The 17,637-nt window shown below is 47.9% G+C and overlaps 2 protein-coding genes across 2 annotated transcripts; one reads left to right on the top strand and one right to left on the bottom strand.

The window, feature by feature from the left end:
* Window positions 1-397: 397 nt before the first annotated feature.
* Window positions 398-947, top strand: BJ212DRAFT_409156 (uncharacterized protein). The gene is made up of 4 exons (XM_041343133.1): window positions 398-470; window positions 542-640; window positions 689-771; window positions 819-947. The coding sequence occupies exons 2-4, from the start codon at window positions 572-574 to the stop codon at window positions 898-900; spliced, it is 234 nt and encodes a 77-aa protein (XP_041185422.1). The 5' UTR covers window positions 398-470; window positions 542-571; the 3' UTR covers window positions 901-947.
* Window positions 948-10,322: 9,375 nt separating this feature from the next.
* Window positions 10,323-10,738, bottom strand: BJ212DRAFT_1407061 (uncharacterized protein). Its single transcript, XM_041337430.1, has 2 exons — window positions 10,582-10,738; window positions 10,323-10,528 (listed from the first exon to the last, which is right to left on the bottom strand). The coding sequence occupies exons 1-2, from the start codon at window positions 10,712-10,714 to the stop codon at window positions 10,350-10,352; spliced, it is 312 nt and encodes a 103-aa protein (XP_041185421.1). The 5' UTR covers window positions 10,715-10,738; the 3' UTR covers window positions 10,323-10,349.
* Between the last annotated feature and the right edge of the window lie 6,899 nt (window positions 10,739-17,637).

Raw genomic sequence — 17,637 nt, 5'->3', positions numbered from 1 at the left:
TCGCTTGGTCACTCAGTAACATGAAAGCGGTGTGGCTAACCCACTTAACCGCTCCCCAGTCGGTATTGTGAGCCTCCCCATTCCGTTCAATATAACCTAGATCAGGCCTTATCGACAGCACGCATACTGCTGGTGAGTATCCCGGGGTCGTGCTTTTCCTACTGCTCATCTACTGATTGCCAAAATAGTGAATACAGCGTCGATACAAGTGGTGGTGGTATTGCCACTTATCGTGACCGATGATCCGCTCCGCAGCGGAAGACGATCTTGTCTTAGATCGTCGGCAGATTGCATCTGTTTTCTAGAGAGAGCCACGACCCGGGGCTCTGGTGGGGGTGGCAATAGCCGAACCCAAAGCAGCTCAGTGGAGCGATTTTTTTTACGATCACAACCTAGATTCCATTGACTCGTGGATCCAAGAGCACAGCTGATGAAGCTCAATTAATACATTCATTAGTTTATGTGGTCAGGTGAGTTTATGTTAATTTGGTGATGTATAGATCCCAAAGTAACTTATAACCCAGCCCTCCATGCTGATAAGCAAATTATTCGACTGCGAATCTCTCCTTGGATGTGCTACAAAATCATTCAATATGCAGAGTACAGCTGCAGCCACCAAACGGTCACTAGACAGCAAGTGGTATGTGTTGACTACAGCATATTCCATAGACAACTAATCATCGTGCAGGTTGATTGTCGCAAGAGAGACTGTCGCTTCAGTCCATCGCATCAGATGGGGATACACAGTTGTGGATCTACTTGCTCCCAAATGTTAGTATCTTGCTTGACAGCTTTGATTGCGAACTCACGACCACCAGAATGCTTCCTGACCAAGGATTGATCATGGAACAATTCAGTAACCCTTGCCGGCGTTGCGGGGGAGTGATGAATGGTCACTAAAGAGGCTAACAATTTATATACCTGCAATTGCTTACCATTCGTTTGGCCTTCGTGTGTCTGGTTTTGTGGTGCTGCATACGGTATTCTTCTCGGTCACCAAGTCATTAAATCATGTCTACGCAAGCTATCTGAAACTTGTACATGTTGAAGAGGTATACGAGATAGTTTATTCAACACAATGAAACAGTTCTGTAAATTATTCTTACGCCCTTGTTCAGGGGAATCGCACCAACGCTCTCCGAACGACATATGCCTGTTCTGGAAAGTTACATAATCCACGATAGTTGTTCCGAACATTAGAGGACTTTGCTCACAGGATCCTTGCAATTGCTCGTCATCTTCCCGTGCCTGTACAACCCGCGCTGAATGTAGCCATGGCCGACGAAGGCTACTCCTCGACTGCTTGGGAATCGACTGATAATTCTGATCCTACTGCTAGCCAGACTCCTTATTACGGCCTATTCCAGCCTAATAGCCCGTCTCTTATTCACGAATCCGCCACTGCTCCTGCATTGTCGTCTTTACCAGTCAAACCGTCATCACCTCCTCCCAGGTCAAGCTCGGACTCGCTGGGTCGATCATCCAGTTCGAGATGGCGAGATAGTGTGCCGGTGACGATTGAACGCAAGGATACGCTATCCATGATCCCAAGCGACGCTATCAGTCTTGTGGAGACCAGCTTTGATGAGAATGTATTGAGAGTATTATGTGAGCTGGACGTAAGTAGTTCAAATTTTGTGATATCTGCCGTGCCCATTGACATGTCTTGGCACCGCCCTAGTGCGGTGTACCTTTGCTGCTGGATCGGATTAAACAAAGTATGGTCTCGTGTCGCGTGAGTATTATTTCAACTTGTTGAGTTTGAGAAAAGCATTATATGGAGTTTCTTTGGTAGGAAGCTTCAGTTTTCTTCAAGAAAAGAGCAGTTTTGGAAGAAGAGTTTGGGAAGAGTTTGCAGAAGCTCGCACGAACTACGTCCGAGGTCTACTCTATGAACGACGGAAAGGCTGGGTAAATTTGGACCGAGTGCTATTTGCATGTCACTAATTACGATCCATAGGTCTTTCGTGGGTGCTTGGCAGTCATCCATGAAAATCCATGAAGTTATGGCAGAGAACAGGATTCGTTTTGCCCAGCGGCTAAATGAGATGAGCGATGAGCTGGCCTCACTCGCAAAGGAAGTGGACAAGAACAGAAAACAGGTGCCCCTCATCGTTCCACTTGAAGGTCATTTTTTGATGTTACGTAGACTAAGGAACTGGCTAGTCGCTACGAACGCGCCCTTCAAGAATCGGAGTTGAACATGGAAAAGTCAAAAAATCGATTGGAACTCTCATCGGAGGAACTTGAGCGAGTCTTGCTTCAGAAGGAGGGGGAGTCCCTGAAGGATGGTGGTTTGCAGGCCAAGAACCAAGGAGGAGTCGCAGGTAAACGAGCACTTGGAAAAGCAGTAGCCAAAGGTGGGCTTCTGCTCAAAGGGAAGAATCCTGGAAATGTTGGCATTTGTTATGCTGTTCATGACAGTCTCTCACTCGTTATTTCAGATACAAAGACAAGAAGACGATATCCGCATACGTGTATCGAATGCATCTGACTCATACCGCAAGGCACTTACTGATACCCAAGCAATGAGACAAGAATACTTTAATTTCCAGCTCCCCCGGATACTGCGTGTTGAGTAAAATCAACCATGACGTCGTGATGGGGCTGATGTAATTTTATAGGCTCTCAAAGAATGTGCTGACGAAATAGACCTCGGGACCCAATATCATTTGACGAGATATGCATTTTTGTTCGAGAGCATAGTTCTAAGCGACGGATCAACCCTTGTTCCAGTAGGGCCAGAAGACGGTAAGATCCCATCAGCCACAAATTAATACCTACTAACAGCTTCATCACACATTAAATAGGCATTGGCCTGAAATCTACGATCGAGTCTATTGATAATCGTGCAGACTTCAAGATCTACATGCAGAACTATGCATACGCGCGTGGCGGAGCCGCTCCCCGTGGACCGCGACGTGAAGGTCCAGCAGAAGAAGGTTTTGTACGTCATCCACATTTTCTCTTTGGAATCAGCACCAACGCGACTATCAGCTGCCACCGTTGCCGACCCACGGGGGTGGCGCATATTCTGCTGTTCATGCAAATACTCCGATTGGGAATGGTCACAACGCCCAAATACCTGATAAGGGCCGGCCAACATTTGGCGTAGATCTTGCAGAGCAGATGGCGAGAGACAATGTTGAACTTCCAGCGATCCTCGAAAAGTGCTGTGTTGCTATCGAAAAACATGGCCTTCGATCCCAAGGCATTTATCGAATCAGTGGTATGGCACGGAAAGTTGCTTCACTGAAAGAGCGTTTAGACAAAGGTTTGCATTCGTCGGCTCTGTTCGGCCGTGGAGTCTTACGGGTAATTCCGTAGATATGGACTCCGTCAACTTGGATTCGGAAGAGTGGATATCTGACATCAACAATGTGACTAGCGTCCTCAAGATGTGGTTCAGAGAGCTTCCTGATCCGCTACTAACATCAACCCTGCATCAGGGCTTTGTGGAAGCCGCTAGTAAGCTATCTATGCTATGCAAATATGGCAACTTCTTACAGTGGTTCCAGAGATCGAGAACGATCGCCTGCGGCATATACGTTTACACGAGCGAGTCAATGACTTACCGGACCCGAACTACGCTACACTCAAATATTTTTTGGGGCACTTGCACAAGTGTGTTCACCCTTGTCGGCATTTATCTTCACTGATCAATCAATTGGTCCCGCAATGTAGGATCGCTGAGTTTGAGACAGATAATTCTATGTCTATCCAGAATCTTGCCATCGTTTTCGGACAAACTCTCTTTGGTCAAACAATACCCGGTAACGGGAGTTTTTCGGGTCACGGAAACGGGGGCATAGCAGATGCTCCTTTTCAGAACAAGGTGATTATCAAGCCTTGATAACTCTTGACTCAGCCTCGTTACGTTGATTTATACCTTACAGGCGATCGAGACCATTTTAGACCACTACTCCGACATCTTCGTCGATGAAGCTGAAGTGGGTGCTTAAGTTCTGCCCCTCTTCGGGCAGGCAACTTGCTGTGGTTTTTCCTTTACCTCTCATGATACCCGTTAACCGCCGCAGGCCAGGGTCATCTACTGTGTTAGCTGTGGCTTTAGCCTTGGGACAGATTTCTAGTCACTCGTTTGATATAATCGTTGGGTTGTGATTCTATTTATCCATGCGTACTCGTTCGGACCGTGATGATATGTATGTACTCAGCCCTCAAGTATTGTGTATCACTTATAATTAGTTTGGGAGATCAGTGGATCGGATTGAATGACATGATACTAGAATTTGCATCTTGTAAATGACCTCCCTATTCAGATTTCACTACCATGCAGATAGTCCAAGACAACTTTCCTGCATTCCAACACGTCCAAGCAGACTCCGCCTCCGAATCTGCCGTAGTTGAAGTCTCTGATTTAAAGGCATGATTCCATCACTGATTGTGACAATGCAATCTGAGCATGTCTCATGTCATAGATCCTCGCCATCAACACGACCGTTCGCATTAATGCATACATAGCGGCCGGGGGGCTTGTCTACCGCTTAACAGCTTCTCACACGACTCGGAGTGACATCGACGGCAATCTTGACAACCATACCTTGTATGCCGACCGCTGAATCGTTATGGGACGCAAATACCAGCTTGCATGCATTCTTCTGGCATCCGGCCCCATTAACATGTTTTGTTTGGTGGTGAATCCCGACAGATTCAAACTGGTCAATATGTCGGGAATCTAGGTTGGCATGTACTACACACCTTGGGGGTGTCTTATGCTTCTAGGACCACTCTCGCGAGGCGTGAAGGTGGATTCCTTTTCATGGATATAAAAAGGTTCTAGGTTTTGGCGCAATGACTGGGCCTATTTAAGATGGACCTCCAAGGATCTATACATTGCAACAATGTTATCAGGAGGTTTCGAACCAACTCCAAGAGAAACAAATTTTGATTCTGTTGTGGAAATTCATTTGAACCTCCGACGAAACCATCTGCATGACTGGATATCAAGGCACGTTGGAAAAAAAAACTTGTCTGCAGGTTTCGAACCTGCCGCGGCACAGTCCAAGAGAAACAGATTTGGTTCTGTTGTAGTAACCACCTCGACCAGGATGCTTCCCAAGTTGAGATGAACCTCCGAAAAACTGCCCATCAAGGGATATCAAGGTGTGATAAGGGGGTTTTAGCGGATTTTGAACCTGCAACAGATCTCTGTCCTGTCACGCTTATCACTTGGTTACTAAGAGTCTAAGACTGGTCAAGATCTACTTATATTGACAGTAGAATCACGTGGGATTAGCAGTCATGAAACTCGAGAATTGCCACCTGCGTCGGCAGAAACCTTGCTTAACCTAAATGTCAGGTTGGTGCCCTGATATGAGAGTTTGTTTCGGACTCGCCAGAATTATAAACATCATGGATGGATTGACTGTGTATTGCAGACTTGCAGTCCAAAGACCGCACATACTCGGTAATTATGGGGGTGAAAAAAATCTTGTCAAGCCAGTCCATAATTCCATGGACACAAAACAGGACCCCTGATAATCCCTATGAAGGCCTGCCTTCAGGAGTTTCAAGGACCGCGTCAATTGAATGCAAAAGTTCCGGTAAAGGCAGCGAGGTCGATTTTTTCAAAAACTCGCACTCCAGTTTCATGTGCAACACACTGTAGACTCGTATACGTCTATAGGCAGTAATAAAGTCACTTCTGAGGGTTGCAACGGAAATCATGTAGATTAACCGCTGTGTGTTTGGGACCTCGTCGATCATCCCTTGCTATGACCGCTCAGGTGCGCCATTCGACTGGCGCTCTTTGAGAACTCAAATTTGACAAGTAGAATAGATAATACAATAGATAATACAATAGCTTATCTTCCGGCCCCTGTGCAGTCCACTCGGCCTTCAGAACTTCACATGCTTTAAGTAAGCGATGCTTCCGTGGCTCTTTGCGACGGCGTAGTAAGGAGTAAAATATCCTGTCACACGTAGAACTAGCGTCACCGCGCACTCCGCCTCCAATGCCGGCTGAGAAAAAAAATCCGCCCCTGAAACGTCAACGTGCTTCGCGGAGGGTCCAGAGAGAAGAAAAAGAATATAATCATTGGCTGATATAACTATTAGTATGTGTCCCTAGGATGAATAAATAACGAAGAATGGTTACGAACCCGTGCAACTTGATGATCTGATCTGATAGTCGTATAAACTTGAACATAAGAAATATAGGAACGCTCGCACTGTGCACGACGCACGTGTCAGTACTTCAGTAGCTGCGTCATGGCTCGTCAGTGCCGCATCAATGGCGCGTCATGATTCAGACTGCTACATCACATAGGTTCGCTTCATTCAACGAGGGACATGCGGTCCCTACAAGCTGAACTTGGCTTCCCAAGGTGATATTTTGTTCCACACCAAATCGCCGGTAGTTGCTTCACGAGATAGATCTTGTCAGGTGGCAGTATACTTGGATTTGGCCTCGCTCCGGAAGGTGACATCTTGTTCCACGCCAAATCGCCAATAGACCTTGCTTCACGGGGTAGATGTTAGGTAGCAAGGCTGGTATATCAGTTCGAAAGAGGATTTCAAGCGGACTCAGTTCTCCCATATAAAGAACATAATTCAGCACGCAAAGGTGGAGAGGTGTCTTCCTACTTTGCCCTTCAGATACTTCTAAGCCCATATTGTCCTCACGAACAATGCGTTTCTGCCTTGCCCTCGCCACCGCTGTTGTTTTGACAGCGTCAATATCTGCTGTTAACGCTCAGGAAAATGATTGTCCTTTATTCTGTTTTAGTCATTGGGAGTGCAGACACTGCGAGGATGGGCCGAGCTGCGTGAGTACGAGTAGTTTGTATTTAAACAAATAACTCACAAGTGTGGTAGCGATTCCTGTCATGCGTCACGCCGTAATACGACTAGTGAAGCGATAGGATGCTCGACATTGGAGGTGGGTTAAGGATTTTAGAAGTGAAATTTGGGGTGATCATGCAGTAGCAACCTAATATTTACTTTCTTTGGAGAGGTTGAGAAGTCGAAGTCTTGGCGACTAAGGCGGCGGCATGCGTCGAGTTTCAGAGGGGAATGATGATTAGATAGAGGAAGCGTACGTGTTTGTTAAACGTTAAGACGAGAGATGGAAATGCGAAACTTTTGCTACATAAATCTTTTCATTTCTACTGACCAAGCGGTGGTAAGATTTGTTTCATCCTCACTTCCGACTGTGATAAGAGGTAAGAATATGTGTCTCTTGTACATCCCCTCAAACTTACCAGGCTTGTATTCTCATCACACTAGCTCGTGGCTTCCAATGCAATACGGCCACAATGCGCAACTATGTTGCATCTTCACCCGCTCTATATCCTCGCGTTTTCTGTTCTCAGCTCTCCTTCGAGGTGCGTCCTTCCAGACTAGGCACTATTAGTGATGTCGACACAACTGCGAGTCTCCCATGTACACCTGAGTATTGCTGGCATTGAATCTCCTTCTCCTTATGGCACTCCAGAGTTTCGTTTCGGGTTTCGGGTCATGAAACTAGTGACCAGCATTGTTCCATCAGGAGAAAAGTGCAGGGAGTAGACACCGGTGTGGGCTTTGATTAATTTGATGTGAGCTCGCCCTCGCGATCAGTGCTGGCTCATCACGTGACACCGTCAATGCCGAAGGTGGACGCCTCCTTTTGATGCCCTTTCAAAACAAACGCCCAGCTCCAAGTCCCACATGTGTTACGTTTACAGCATTCTGAAACGAGGTGACATGCGTTCCCTACAAGCTGAACCTGGCTTATTAGCCCTCGTTGCGAGTTAGCTTCCCAAGGTGATATTTTGTTCCACACCAAATCACCGGTAGACCGTGACATTGCTTCACTTGTCAGGTGGCAGTATGCTTGGCATTGACCTCGCTTCGAAAGATCACATCTTGCTCCACAAGGTAGATGTCAGGTGGCAATCGGCTGGTATATCATATCGAAAGAGGATTTCAGGTAGACTTGGTTCTCCTACACATTCAGCACGTAAAGAGGTGTCTGCCTACTTTCCCTTTTAGATTTTTCTGAGCCCATACAATGCGTTTCTGCCTTGTCCTTGCTGTTGTTGCTGCTTTGACAGCGTCGATATCTGCCGCTGACGCTGAGACTGAATACTGTCCTTTCATCTGCTGGTCTCATTCACAGTGCACAGAGTGTTCTGTCGGGCAACGTTGTGTGAGTATGCGTAGTCTTTATTTAACCAAATAACTCACTGGCGTGGTAGGCCTTGTTGACATGCATCCCGTGAAACGATGGGATGCTTGACTCCCATTGGGGTGGGATAAAGACTTTGATGGCGGCAGAGGTGAAGTTTAGGGCGATCAGATGTTTACTTTCTTTGGAGAGGTTGAGAAGTCGGAGTCCTAGTGACCAAGGCAAATCTCCCAACCAGCCGTTTTAACACTTTGCTTGTGGGAGTAACGGTCCCAATTCGAGAGCATTCATTTATGCTTTGACGATATTCGCATTAATATTGTATCCTGCATGTATATATATGCATACACAGATACCTTTCCTTCAGAGCAGACGTTGAAGACCATATTTTCATCGGGCATTGCCTCTCCGTCCTACTTCACATCCACCTGCATTGATGCTCAGGTTCAATTTGTGTTGACAAGCATGATAGTAGCATTCTTCGCGCACCGCGCCTCGTTGCTTCCCTATTGAATATCGTGATTATGCATATCAGATCAACTCCCAAGGAACTTATTAAACGAGTAAAACGCAGGCTACGAAGAAATCAGCATTCACTCATTAACACATCACAAAAGCCTAAAAATGCACTTACCCACATCCGAGTCCGTGACTCCCCTGCAATAACAGGCAACCACGCGTTATCGCCCTCATGGAACGTCCACGCTGTTTGGGAGGGAAAGACGACGCGTCGGAGTGAAGGACACGCGTTCTGCCATGATCGACAGAGTGAGAGTTCTTCGGCGCTATTACTCAGCCCGGTATGATCTACATGCGTAGGCGAGAGGTCGAGCGTAGAAAGATTACGAAACGCGCCGAGAAGGTGTGAAAGCGCTGCTAATAAGCCCTACGACGGAAAAACACAATCATTAATAAATGTCTTCGAAAATCGAGACTGCAAAACAACAACCCAATAAGAAATAAACTCACGATACCTGCAAAATGTAAAGTATGCCTTAGAGCAAGCCTCACTTTCAACGACTCGACTGTATTAAGATTTCTGGATAAATTTCGTAGTAATGTCGGTGTAACCAACATGGATGACAAATCCAGGTGGCAGAGAGGGACGCTTGTTAGGGCCATTTGAGACAGATCTAGGTCTGGGATGTAGTCCTGTCCTATGAGTACGAGAGATTGTACGGGTCTTCCGGGTAGGATTGCGGCGGCTACGCGTGGCGAGCCGGAGAATGATATGAGAGATGGGATGGCTTGAGGGAGAAGGGTGATCGGATCGTGATAGTCGGGAAGACGGAGATGTCGTGCAGCAGGGAGAACGTGGAGAAAATTAATGAGACGGTTGTGGGTAAAGGGGCCGATACCGCTGAGAGAGACGCGTCGGAGGGAGTGATAACACGCATCGGTAGCAGGGAATGTGAAAGAAGTTGAAGTTGGGTGTTCTGGGAGAGATGGCAGGCCGAGATGTAGGTCTAGGGACTCGAGGTTGGTTGCGATACCTATTGCTTGTGAGAGATTGGAAAGGATCATGTTGAAGTCAGGTTCGTGGTATGCACTGTGCTCTGATTTCCATCGGATATGGAGTTTGTGGAGTCCGCTGGCAAGATGTGAATGCAGACGAATGGTCTGGCAGCAGCGAAGGGTATTATATGGGAGTGGTGATGAGGCAGAGAAGGTCTCTGAGATGAAGATGTTTGAATAGAGCAGCCATTCTGCTACTCCCCTCCACTGGCGTGATACACGAGCAACAGCTGTTAGGACAGAAGGGGAAAGATCACGGCAGATAGCAGCAAGAGTCTCGTTTGGTAGGAATGAGGCCGAGTCTGCAGTTAAGGACTGTGCACCATTCAACTCAACAGGCATGGTGGTTGGGTTCATAGCACGTCGTAGTCAGGGTCATTGGTTGGGAAACGGGGATCCAAAGATACATCAAAAGTCGGTAAAACCACGGACATACTGATCGTCAGTGCAGGACCAAGGAGGAGATAAGTTTGGACTGACGGTGACGGATGATCCGGGCCACGTGCAGGTGACTTCAATTTCAAACATATAGGCTTAGGCGAGAGGAAGAGTTAAAATTACAGTACTGATACAGTATAAATAATAGTATAAAATCGAAAAAATGTCTATGCGCCGAAACCATACAGAGTACGCCCTGACCGCTTGAGTGCGTAAACAACGTCAAGGGCGGTAACGGTTTTCCGCTTTGCGTGCTCAGTGTATGTTACTGAATCACGGATGACCTGGGGAGAAACGTGAGTAGGCACATGGGTCTGTGTATGTACTGACGCACATTTTCAAGGAAGATCTTGAGAACACCACGAGTCTCCTCGTAGATGAGACCGGAGATACGCTTGACACCACCACGACGGGCGAGACGACGAATAGCGGGCTTTGTTATGCCTAGACATGCCAGTTAGATCAATGGCAAGCCAAAGTATCGGAGAATGACTCACCCTGAATGTTGTCACGAAGAATCTTACGATGACGCTTGGCACCACCCTTTCCGAGACCCTTGAAGAAAAATAAGACTCGGATTAAAATATATGAATCTGGTCTTACCTTGCCACCTTTTCCACGGCCAGACATTGTGTTGAGTTAAGAGTAAAGTGTAATGGGGCGCGTGAGCTTGTTGAGTGAGAAGATACAGCGCCGGGATGAGCAACGACTGCTTTTATATGCATCAGCGGGTGGCTGTGCCGAATAACCGTATCCGGTTTGTTGATTGACCTTTCACGTGACAGCGCGACGCGTCTGTATATAGGGTCACCCCAATTCGGTGTCAGTCCCGAACCACCAACTACCCTTTCGATTAACAATGGCCCGTACCAAGCAAACCGCTCGCAAGTCTACTGGTGGTAAGTCACTCTAGTTCCAGAACATAGAACTCGAACTCATCAGCTATCAGGCAAAGCCCCTCGTAAGCAATTGGCAGCCAAGTCTGCAGCCCGCAAGACCGCACAAGCAGTACGTATTGTCTTTTGAACTACTGGACTTTGCTCACAATACTTGCTCAGAGCACTGGTGGTGTCAAGAAGCCCCATCGTTTCCGTCCCGGTACCGTCGCTCTTCGTGAGATCCGTCGGTACCAGAAATCAACAGAGCTGCTCATCCGCAAGCTCCCCTTCCAACGACTTGTTCGTGAAATCGCACAGGACTTCAAGGTTAGTTCTATCTTGCATATAAACTACAGTCTTCTCATCGCTTTTGACAGACTGACCTGCGCTTCCAATCATCTGCTGTGATGGCTCTTCAAGAAGCTGCTGAAGCATACCTCGTCTCATTGTTCGAGGACACCAACTTGGCTGCTATCCACGCTAAGCGTGTTACTATTCAACCAAAAGATCTTGCTCTTGCACGGCGGCTTCGTGGCGAGCGTTCTTAGAGGGTTCTTATTGTTGTATTCTATTGTATCATCTATTTTTTCCTACTGCCGACTGGACATGCATTCTGCAATGACGAGCCGATTCCACATACCATAATACTTTCCGAAGTACTGAAAATTATGCCCTGCTGTTGAAACGTTGATCTAATGTTTATATTCTGCCTGTTCATGCTGACAATTTCTGGGCGCCAGGGATTCTGTCAGCCAATAGCAGTCCATGTCAGCCACCGAGCTCGGGCATACAAAAACTCGCTCTTCGCGCTCTCCCCTCCGTCATGTTCTTGTTCCCAACTTTGATTTGACTTCTTTTGCTTGCCACATATACTACCCCACATTCATTCATAATGCGCTCCTTTTTAACCCTCGCTCTCCTACTCCCAGCCGTGCTCGCAGCGCCTCTTAAATCTGCCATCCATCACCAACATGTAAGTCCCTAATCATCCATCAAAGCGTCCTGCTGATTCTATTCGCCCGCCCTGCTACTAGTCACCCTCCTGTGTCATCGCGGGCGTCGCTTATCCAGACCCTGGGCACTCCCTCGTCCTCCTCGACAGACAAGAACTTCGCCCTCCCACAGGACTCTCCGAGCGCGCTTTCACCGACTTCCTACTCTTCTGTCACGAATCCGGCGGTCGTTCATCTTCCAGCCGCCACGTCGCTCGTCAACAAGGCAGCTACTTGTCCGACGCTCTCGAGGATCCAGCAGAGAGCGATAGTATGCTTGACACAACCACTCCAGGAGGCACTCCAGCGTCCAGTGATCAGCAAGATCAGAGTGCTAGTTCTTCCACTGTTAGTCCTTCGACGACTCCTGCAACTACTACTTCATCTCCCTCATCTCCTTCAGAAAGTGCAGCTGGCCCCACGTCGACTGGCACGCCCGCCAATGCGGCGGAAAGCCCACCCTCTGGGAACACGGCTGCGATCAGCCCTCCAGAGAATGACGCGACGTCGTCCCGTGACAGGGACCCATCCGAGACGCAGCCAGCCCAGTCCGACTCGTCTGCGTTTGACACGCCCTTCGCCGCGATACCTCAAGGTGTAACCGCCGGCCTCTCCAGCCCTTCTATGGACAGCAGCGTATCCGACAGCTTTGGTGACGTATCTGGTAGTTTTAGCGACGCATTTGATGGCCTTGATGATCCACTGGTCGATGATGGAGGGGAACCTGTTTCTATGAATGTTCAAAGTGATGTATAGGCGACGATGAGACTTGTGATAGTGATGTACAACCTATTCTCTTTATTGATGGTTATACAAATCAACGTGGTTCAAACTGGGATTAGTTCATCGGAAGACTCGCTCACGAAGCTCACCTTGCCATTTGGTCTCGTCATTCTATCACACTGCAGATTGTCAAACCGCTGATTGACTCGATGTTATGTATCAACATGACGCAAAGCAATATTGAGAGATACAACTATATCATACTGATGCTAAATATACAATCCATGGTGTAGTGACATTGTCCTGTGGAGTCCGTTGTCAATAAACAAATGATCAGTAAGAGTCCCTGGCCGAGCACGCATCCATCCATTCCTATTTGATCCGAAATCATGCAAGACGTATCACATCCACACAGCACCAATAGCGACAGAAATACCACCCACAAGCGGTACCCATGGAACACCCCAACGGTGAGAAGCAGCATTACTTCCACCCCCCGTACCCGCTGTCGCACTAGCCGAGACTGAACCAATAGTAGGCGAAGGAGCAGCAGCATTAACCCCGTTCATAGCAAGCGCAGTATTCGAGAGCGCAGCAAAACCAACAGAAGCCGGACTGTATCGGAAAACCGAATAAACATTTTTCTACGATTGTTCCAAGTAAGCAAACTCTCCATTTAATACAGCAAGAAAGCAAGCTTACGAGGAAAGTATCGCCGACGATCCAATTTGGCGCACTGCCACTTGTGCTCAGTTCGAAAAAGGCACCAACGCATTGGGAGGAGCTGATCTTTGTGAGTTGGAAGTCGGCAGGGGAGATGGGCCAGCTGGGTCCGCCGAAGGAGATGGCGACGTTGACGGCGGTATTGCAGGGGTAGGTCCAGTATCCCTGCCAGCTGCCTGTGCCGGGCTGCGAACCTGGAATCTGTGCAAAGATGTTTTGGATGACGCTAGAGGGTCCGCCAACGAGGGTGGTCCCGGTATCGATGGCGGAGTAGGATGAAGAACCAGAGGGGATGGAGATGGAGCTTCCTTGGACGGTTAACGCTGGGAGGCAATCGATGTCAGGCTTCGCTGCAAAGCTGAACGACGGATGTGACTCACATGTCATCGGTAGAATCCAATAAGATGGCGTCGTTGGAATGGCCTGGTAATCGATGATGCCAGTGTAAAGGCTGCTATTGACAAAACCTAGCAATCGTCCGTCAACTTGTGAATAGACTCCGAGAAAAAACGAAATACCCATGGTGAACGATCCACCAGGTTCCACATCGTTGACATTCGAACCGTTGACGAATCGCGTGAGCTGAAACGCCATGAGCGGATCTGTCCAAGCCCCAGAGCTTGCCAAGGTCTGCCAGAGCGGTTCCGCTTTCGAAGTAGCTATGCTCTGCCATCCCAAGCCCAACAAGCCAGACACAGGTGGGCTCAGAAGGCCCGACGTCGCCTGCGTGACAACACCGAAAATCTGATTCGGAACAGAGAACCCAGCCATCTGTACGACGTCTTGGCTTAATGTACCTGTTGCAGCGCCAGAACCGTATTGGATGTTGAAGGGCTCAGAAAGGTTGTGGAAAGTAGATGAGCTTTGGTCATTGAATAACTGGACTTTGGAACAGCCGGTGGTACAGGCTTGATCTGCAACCCAGAGATCGCTAATTCGTGGACAATATTGAACACAGACGCTAAAATTTTTGTCAGGGGTAAATGACTCACGACGAGCCAGTGTCGAGGATGACATTAAAGGCGACCGGTGGAGTTCCTATGGCCACAGTTCCAAAATAACTGAAATGAAAGCGTTCGATGAGCTAATCAACGGCAGAGAATCCTGACCGACCTTGAATCCGCATTCTGGTTGGTCAACCTGTGAAGTGAGTGATCAGGGATGGTGAAATGGATATGCTAGAAGCCAGTTCTCACAAATTTGTTCCAGTACTCCTTTTTTCCATGTTTCCACCATACTTGGCAGTGAGGACCTCTCGCTCATTCTTAGCCCATACTTCCCAATCAGCAACGGTTCGTTCGGGCTGAGCTCTTCGGATGAGGGGGATAGACTGGCCAGCAGCCGGGACTAAATTTGGGGCAGCAGAAGCATTCGGTGAGATGATGAGGAGGCAAGACAGTGCGAGTGCCAACGAGGAAAACATTGCGAATACTGTGACCTGACTTGAAAGCGATGAAAACGGGAACTTAATAGATGATATATAGTACTGAACGAGGCAGTGGTGAGGGAAAAGAAAGAACGTGTTTAAAACGTGCTCGCACAGCGGGCACAACAGAGTGTCTTGGTACTGCGGATGATCGATGATTCGATAGCGGCTGGTTTCCAAGACATTTTAGTCAGCGGCTTGGTCTCATTGTTCTTGTTCTTTCACACCAGACCAACTGATCTCCTATAATACATAGCCTTTACCATTTTCAGATAGAATATGGTAGGGCAACGCAGCCTCTAGGGAGGCCCTCATATCGTCAATCTTACAGTCCTTTGCATAACCTCTAGGGAGGCCAACATCGTTGACTTCATCTGTGCAAGGCACCGAGGCCATCCCGGGGCAATTTGAATGATCCGACAAGTATGAGTTAAATTTGCACTCAACATGTCGAACGTGCTCGGTAATTAAGCATACTTCTGACAAGCCCAAATCACATAAGGTAAATCCAAAAGCCCGTCTACCCTGAACAACCGCCAAGTCCCCTTGGTCAACCATCTCTCAAGGAACTCCCTCACGACATCTTCTTGTCTCAGTTCAACGATCACCAATGCCCACGTCTTCCTGCGGTTGAGACAGTCTCAATTGTGTCAATGAGTGCGGGAAGAAGCGAAGGGTGGTAGATACAATCAACGACCAGGACGAGATCCCACTTGGCGTTGGGCTCAGGTGGCGTGGGGTAATAGCGTGACCGACCAGTTGGCGGCAATGACAGCAGTGTTTCCCAGTCTAGCTCTTCCACAGAGATATTCGATCCTGGTGATCCCTCTGGAGGCCTTATATTTTGCGTCCAACCTGCGAAATTAAGGGCGACATTTTTTTGGATAAGTGGGAGAAGGGGTGCGATGTCCGTTGCAGTGTAGCTCTTTGCACATGCAGAAAGCGCGACGCTAAGCAAACCCGTGCCTGCACTGTCCAACCGATCAGGGTGAATAAAAACGGCAGCCACATTGAACGTCGAAATTCACCCTAACTCAAGTATATGGCTCTCCCGGAGTAGATCCTTATCGAGTAACGGGCTGCTTGGAGGGAAGCGATGCTGCTGCAGGATAACTTGGGCGAACGCAATGCTACCATCACCTCGTGGATATCTGCCAAGCGAACAAAGTACGCAGCATGATCCTACCTCGCTCGCCACAAGACACTACCAGTATCTCCTTTTCGGCTGCGTAGCGCAGTTTTGTCTTGCGCGAGCTCGATCTCGATGACATGTGGGGTCTCTTTACTACGAATTTTCCTCGCAGACTTGCCCTTCCGTGATCTCGAAGCCGATTTAGATTCAGCGGTTCCCAAGGAGGGTGTTGGCTGTGATGGTGCGGTGAGTTCAAATCGGATGGAAAGAGTATCCTTGCGAGAATCGACGTGTCCTAGGCCGCAGAACCCGTCTGGTCTTGTTGGGTCGAGTGGTTTTTGGTTCAGAGCTGTGTATATGAGGAAGATCTGTGATGGTATAGATTTGAACCATTATATAAGTGGATTAAGCTGACCTCCTCGTCTGCATTGGTCAGTGGTTCGGTGCAGTCTGGGAGCTTCAGCAGATTCGAGGACATGATATATAGCCAAACAACCAAATGCTAAAGCAAAGGTGTAAGTGCAAGCTTGTTGGGGAAGACCCAAATAGAGCCAAATAATCTTGGTGATGATGTGATCGATGATTCGATCATCGATCATTAATTGTGTCCTCTACCTAACCACACCCAGTAACGATCGTAGGCTTAAGTACTTGCGAGTCCAACTTCGCCGTGATAGTTGTCGTCTTTGTGGTGGATGCCGTGAACTCTGGATCTGTCCATATCCTCTGCAGCTAGCTAATATCATCAAATATCTGATCGCAACCACGAGTTGCTGAACGTGTGCACAGTGGCGCATACGATACATACGCGATCTTGTAAGTACCCTCTCAGCTCTCTACCTTTTCATCTTTTGTAGCTTATCAAGACTTTGTTATACCATGAATCTCAAGATACATCGACGCATCTCACGCACCTCTCACTGCTACTAGACTTATTATCATTTCCGCTTGCAATCACGAATTCCGCTTCACTATGCCTAGCTGGACCATCATCCCGCCAACCATGGAAGACCTTGATCAGTATTATTGTCACCCAATGATTGTGAAATTATTTCGTATCATGAGGACCGTTTACGGACTTCTGGATCCGCAAAATGAACCGTCGGGGATCCATGAAGGAAAACATACCGCAACATTTGGTTATGAAGATTCAGAAGAAACCAGCGAACCTTCTGTATTATCAAGCCTTTTCATCCATTTTGGTCTATCCAACCAGACCTCTCCACGCTTTGCTATCATATTACCGTCTATGCAAATCGAGGACTTGATACAAGGATCACGTATACCCGTCCCGCCTGAGCTCGTGCCAACCGTGACAGACATCTGCGATTTCGCCGTTGTGAGGTCTCAGTTTACCCCAGATCCAAATGACCCAGAATACGACATAGATTCCGGATACGAAATAGACGAACCAGAGAGCTACCCTGCGGGTCAGGTGTGGGAACGAGTTCAAATGCAGGTGAGAGCTAATTCGCACCATTGACCTATTTTTTTTAATGCAAATCATTGGCTTATCAGAAATTTCACGAGCTTCTTATGAATACAGGCCTTACCGAGAGCACAGACCCTCGACACAGTCATCGATGTGATCTTTGTCGATCGGACCTTCTCCAATGCAAGGTTTGTCTGAAAGTTATGTGTCCTGCGCGCAACTGCGTTGCATTTCCTTTATCTTGCAT

The sequence above is a fragment of the Suillus subaureus genome, assembly GCF_016647635.1.
Source record: "Suillus subaureus strain MN1 chromosome Unknown BJ212scaffold_235, whole genome shotgun sequence".
NCBI classification, from domain to species: domain Eukaryota; kingdom Fungi; phylum Basidiomycota; class Agaricomycetes; order Boletales; family Suillaceae; genus Suillus; species Suillus subaureus.
This window is presented reverse-complemented; position numbering and strand designations above follow the sequence as displayed.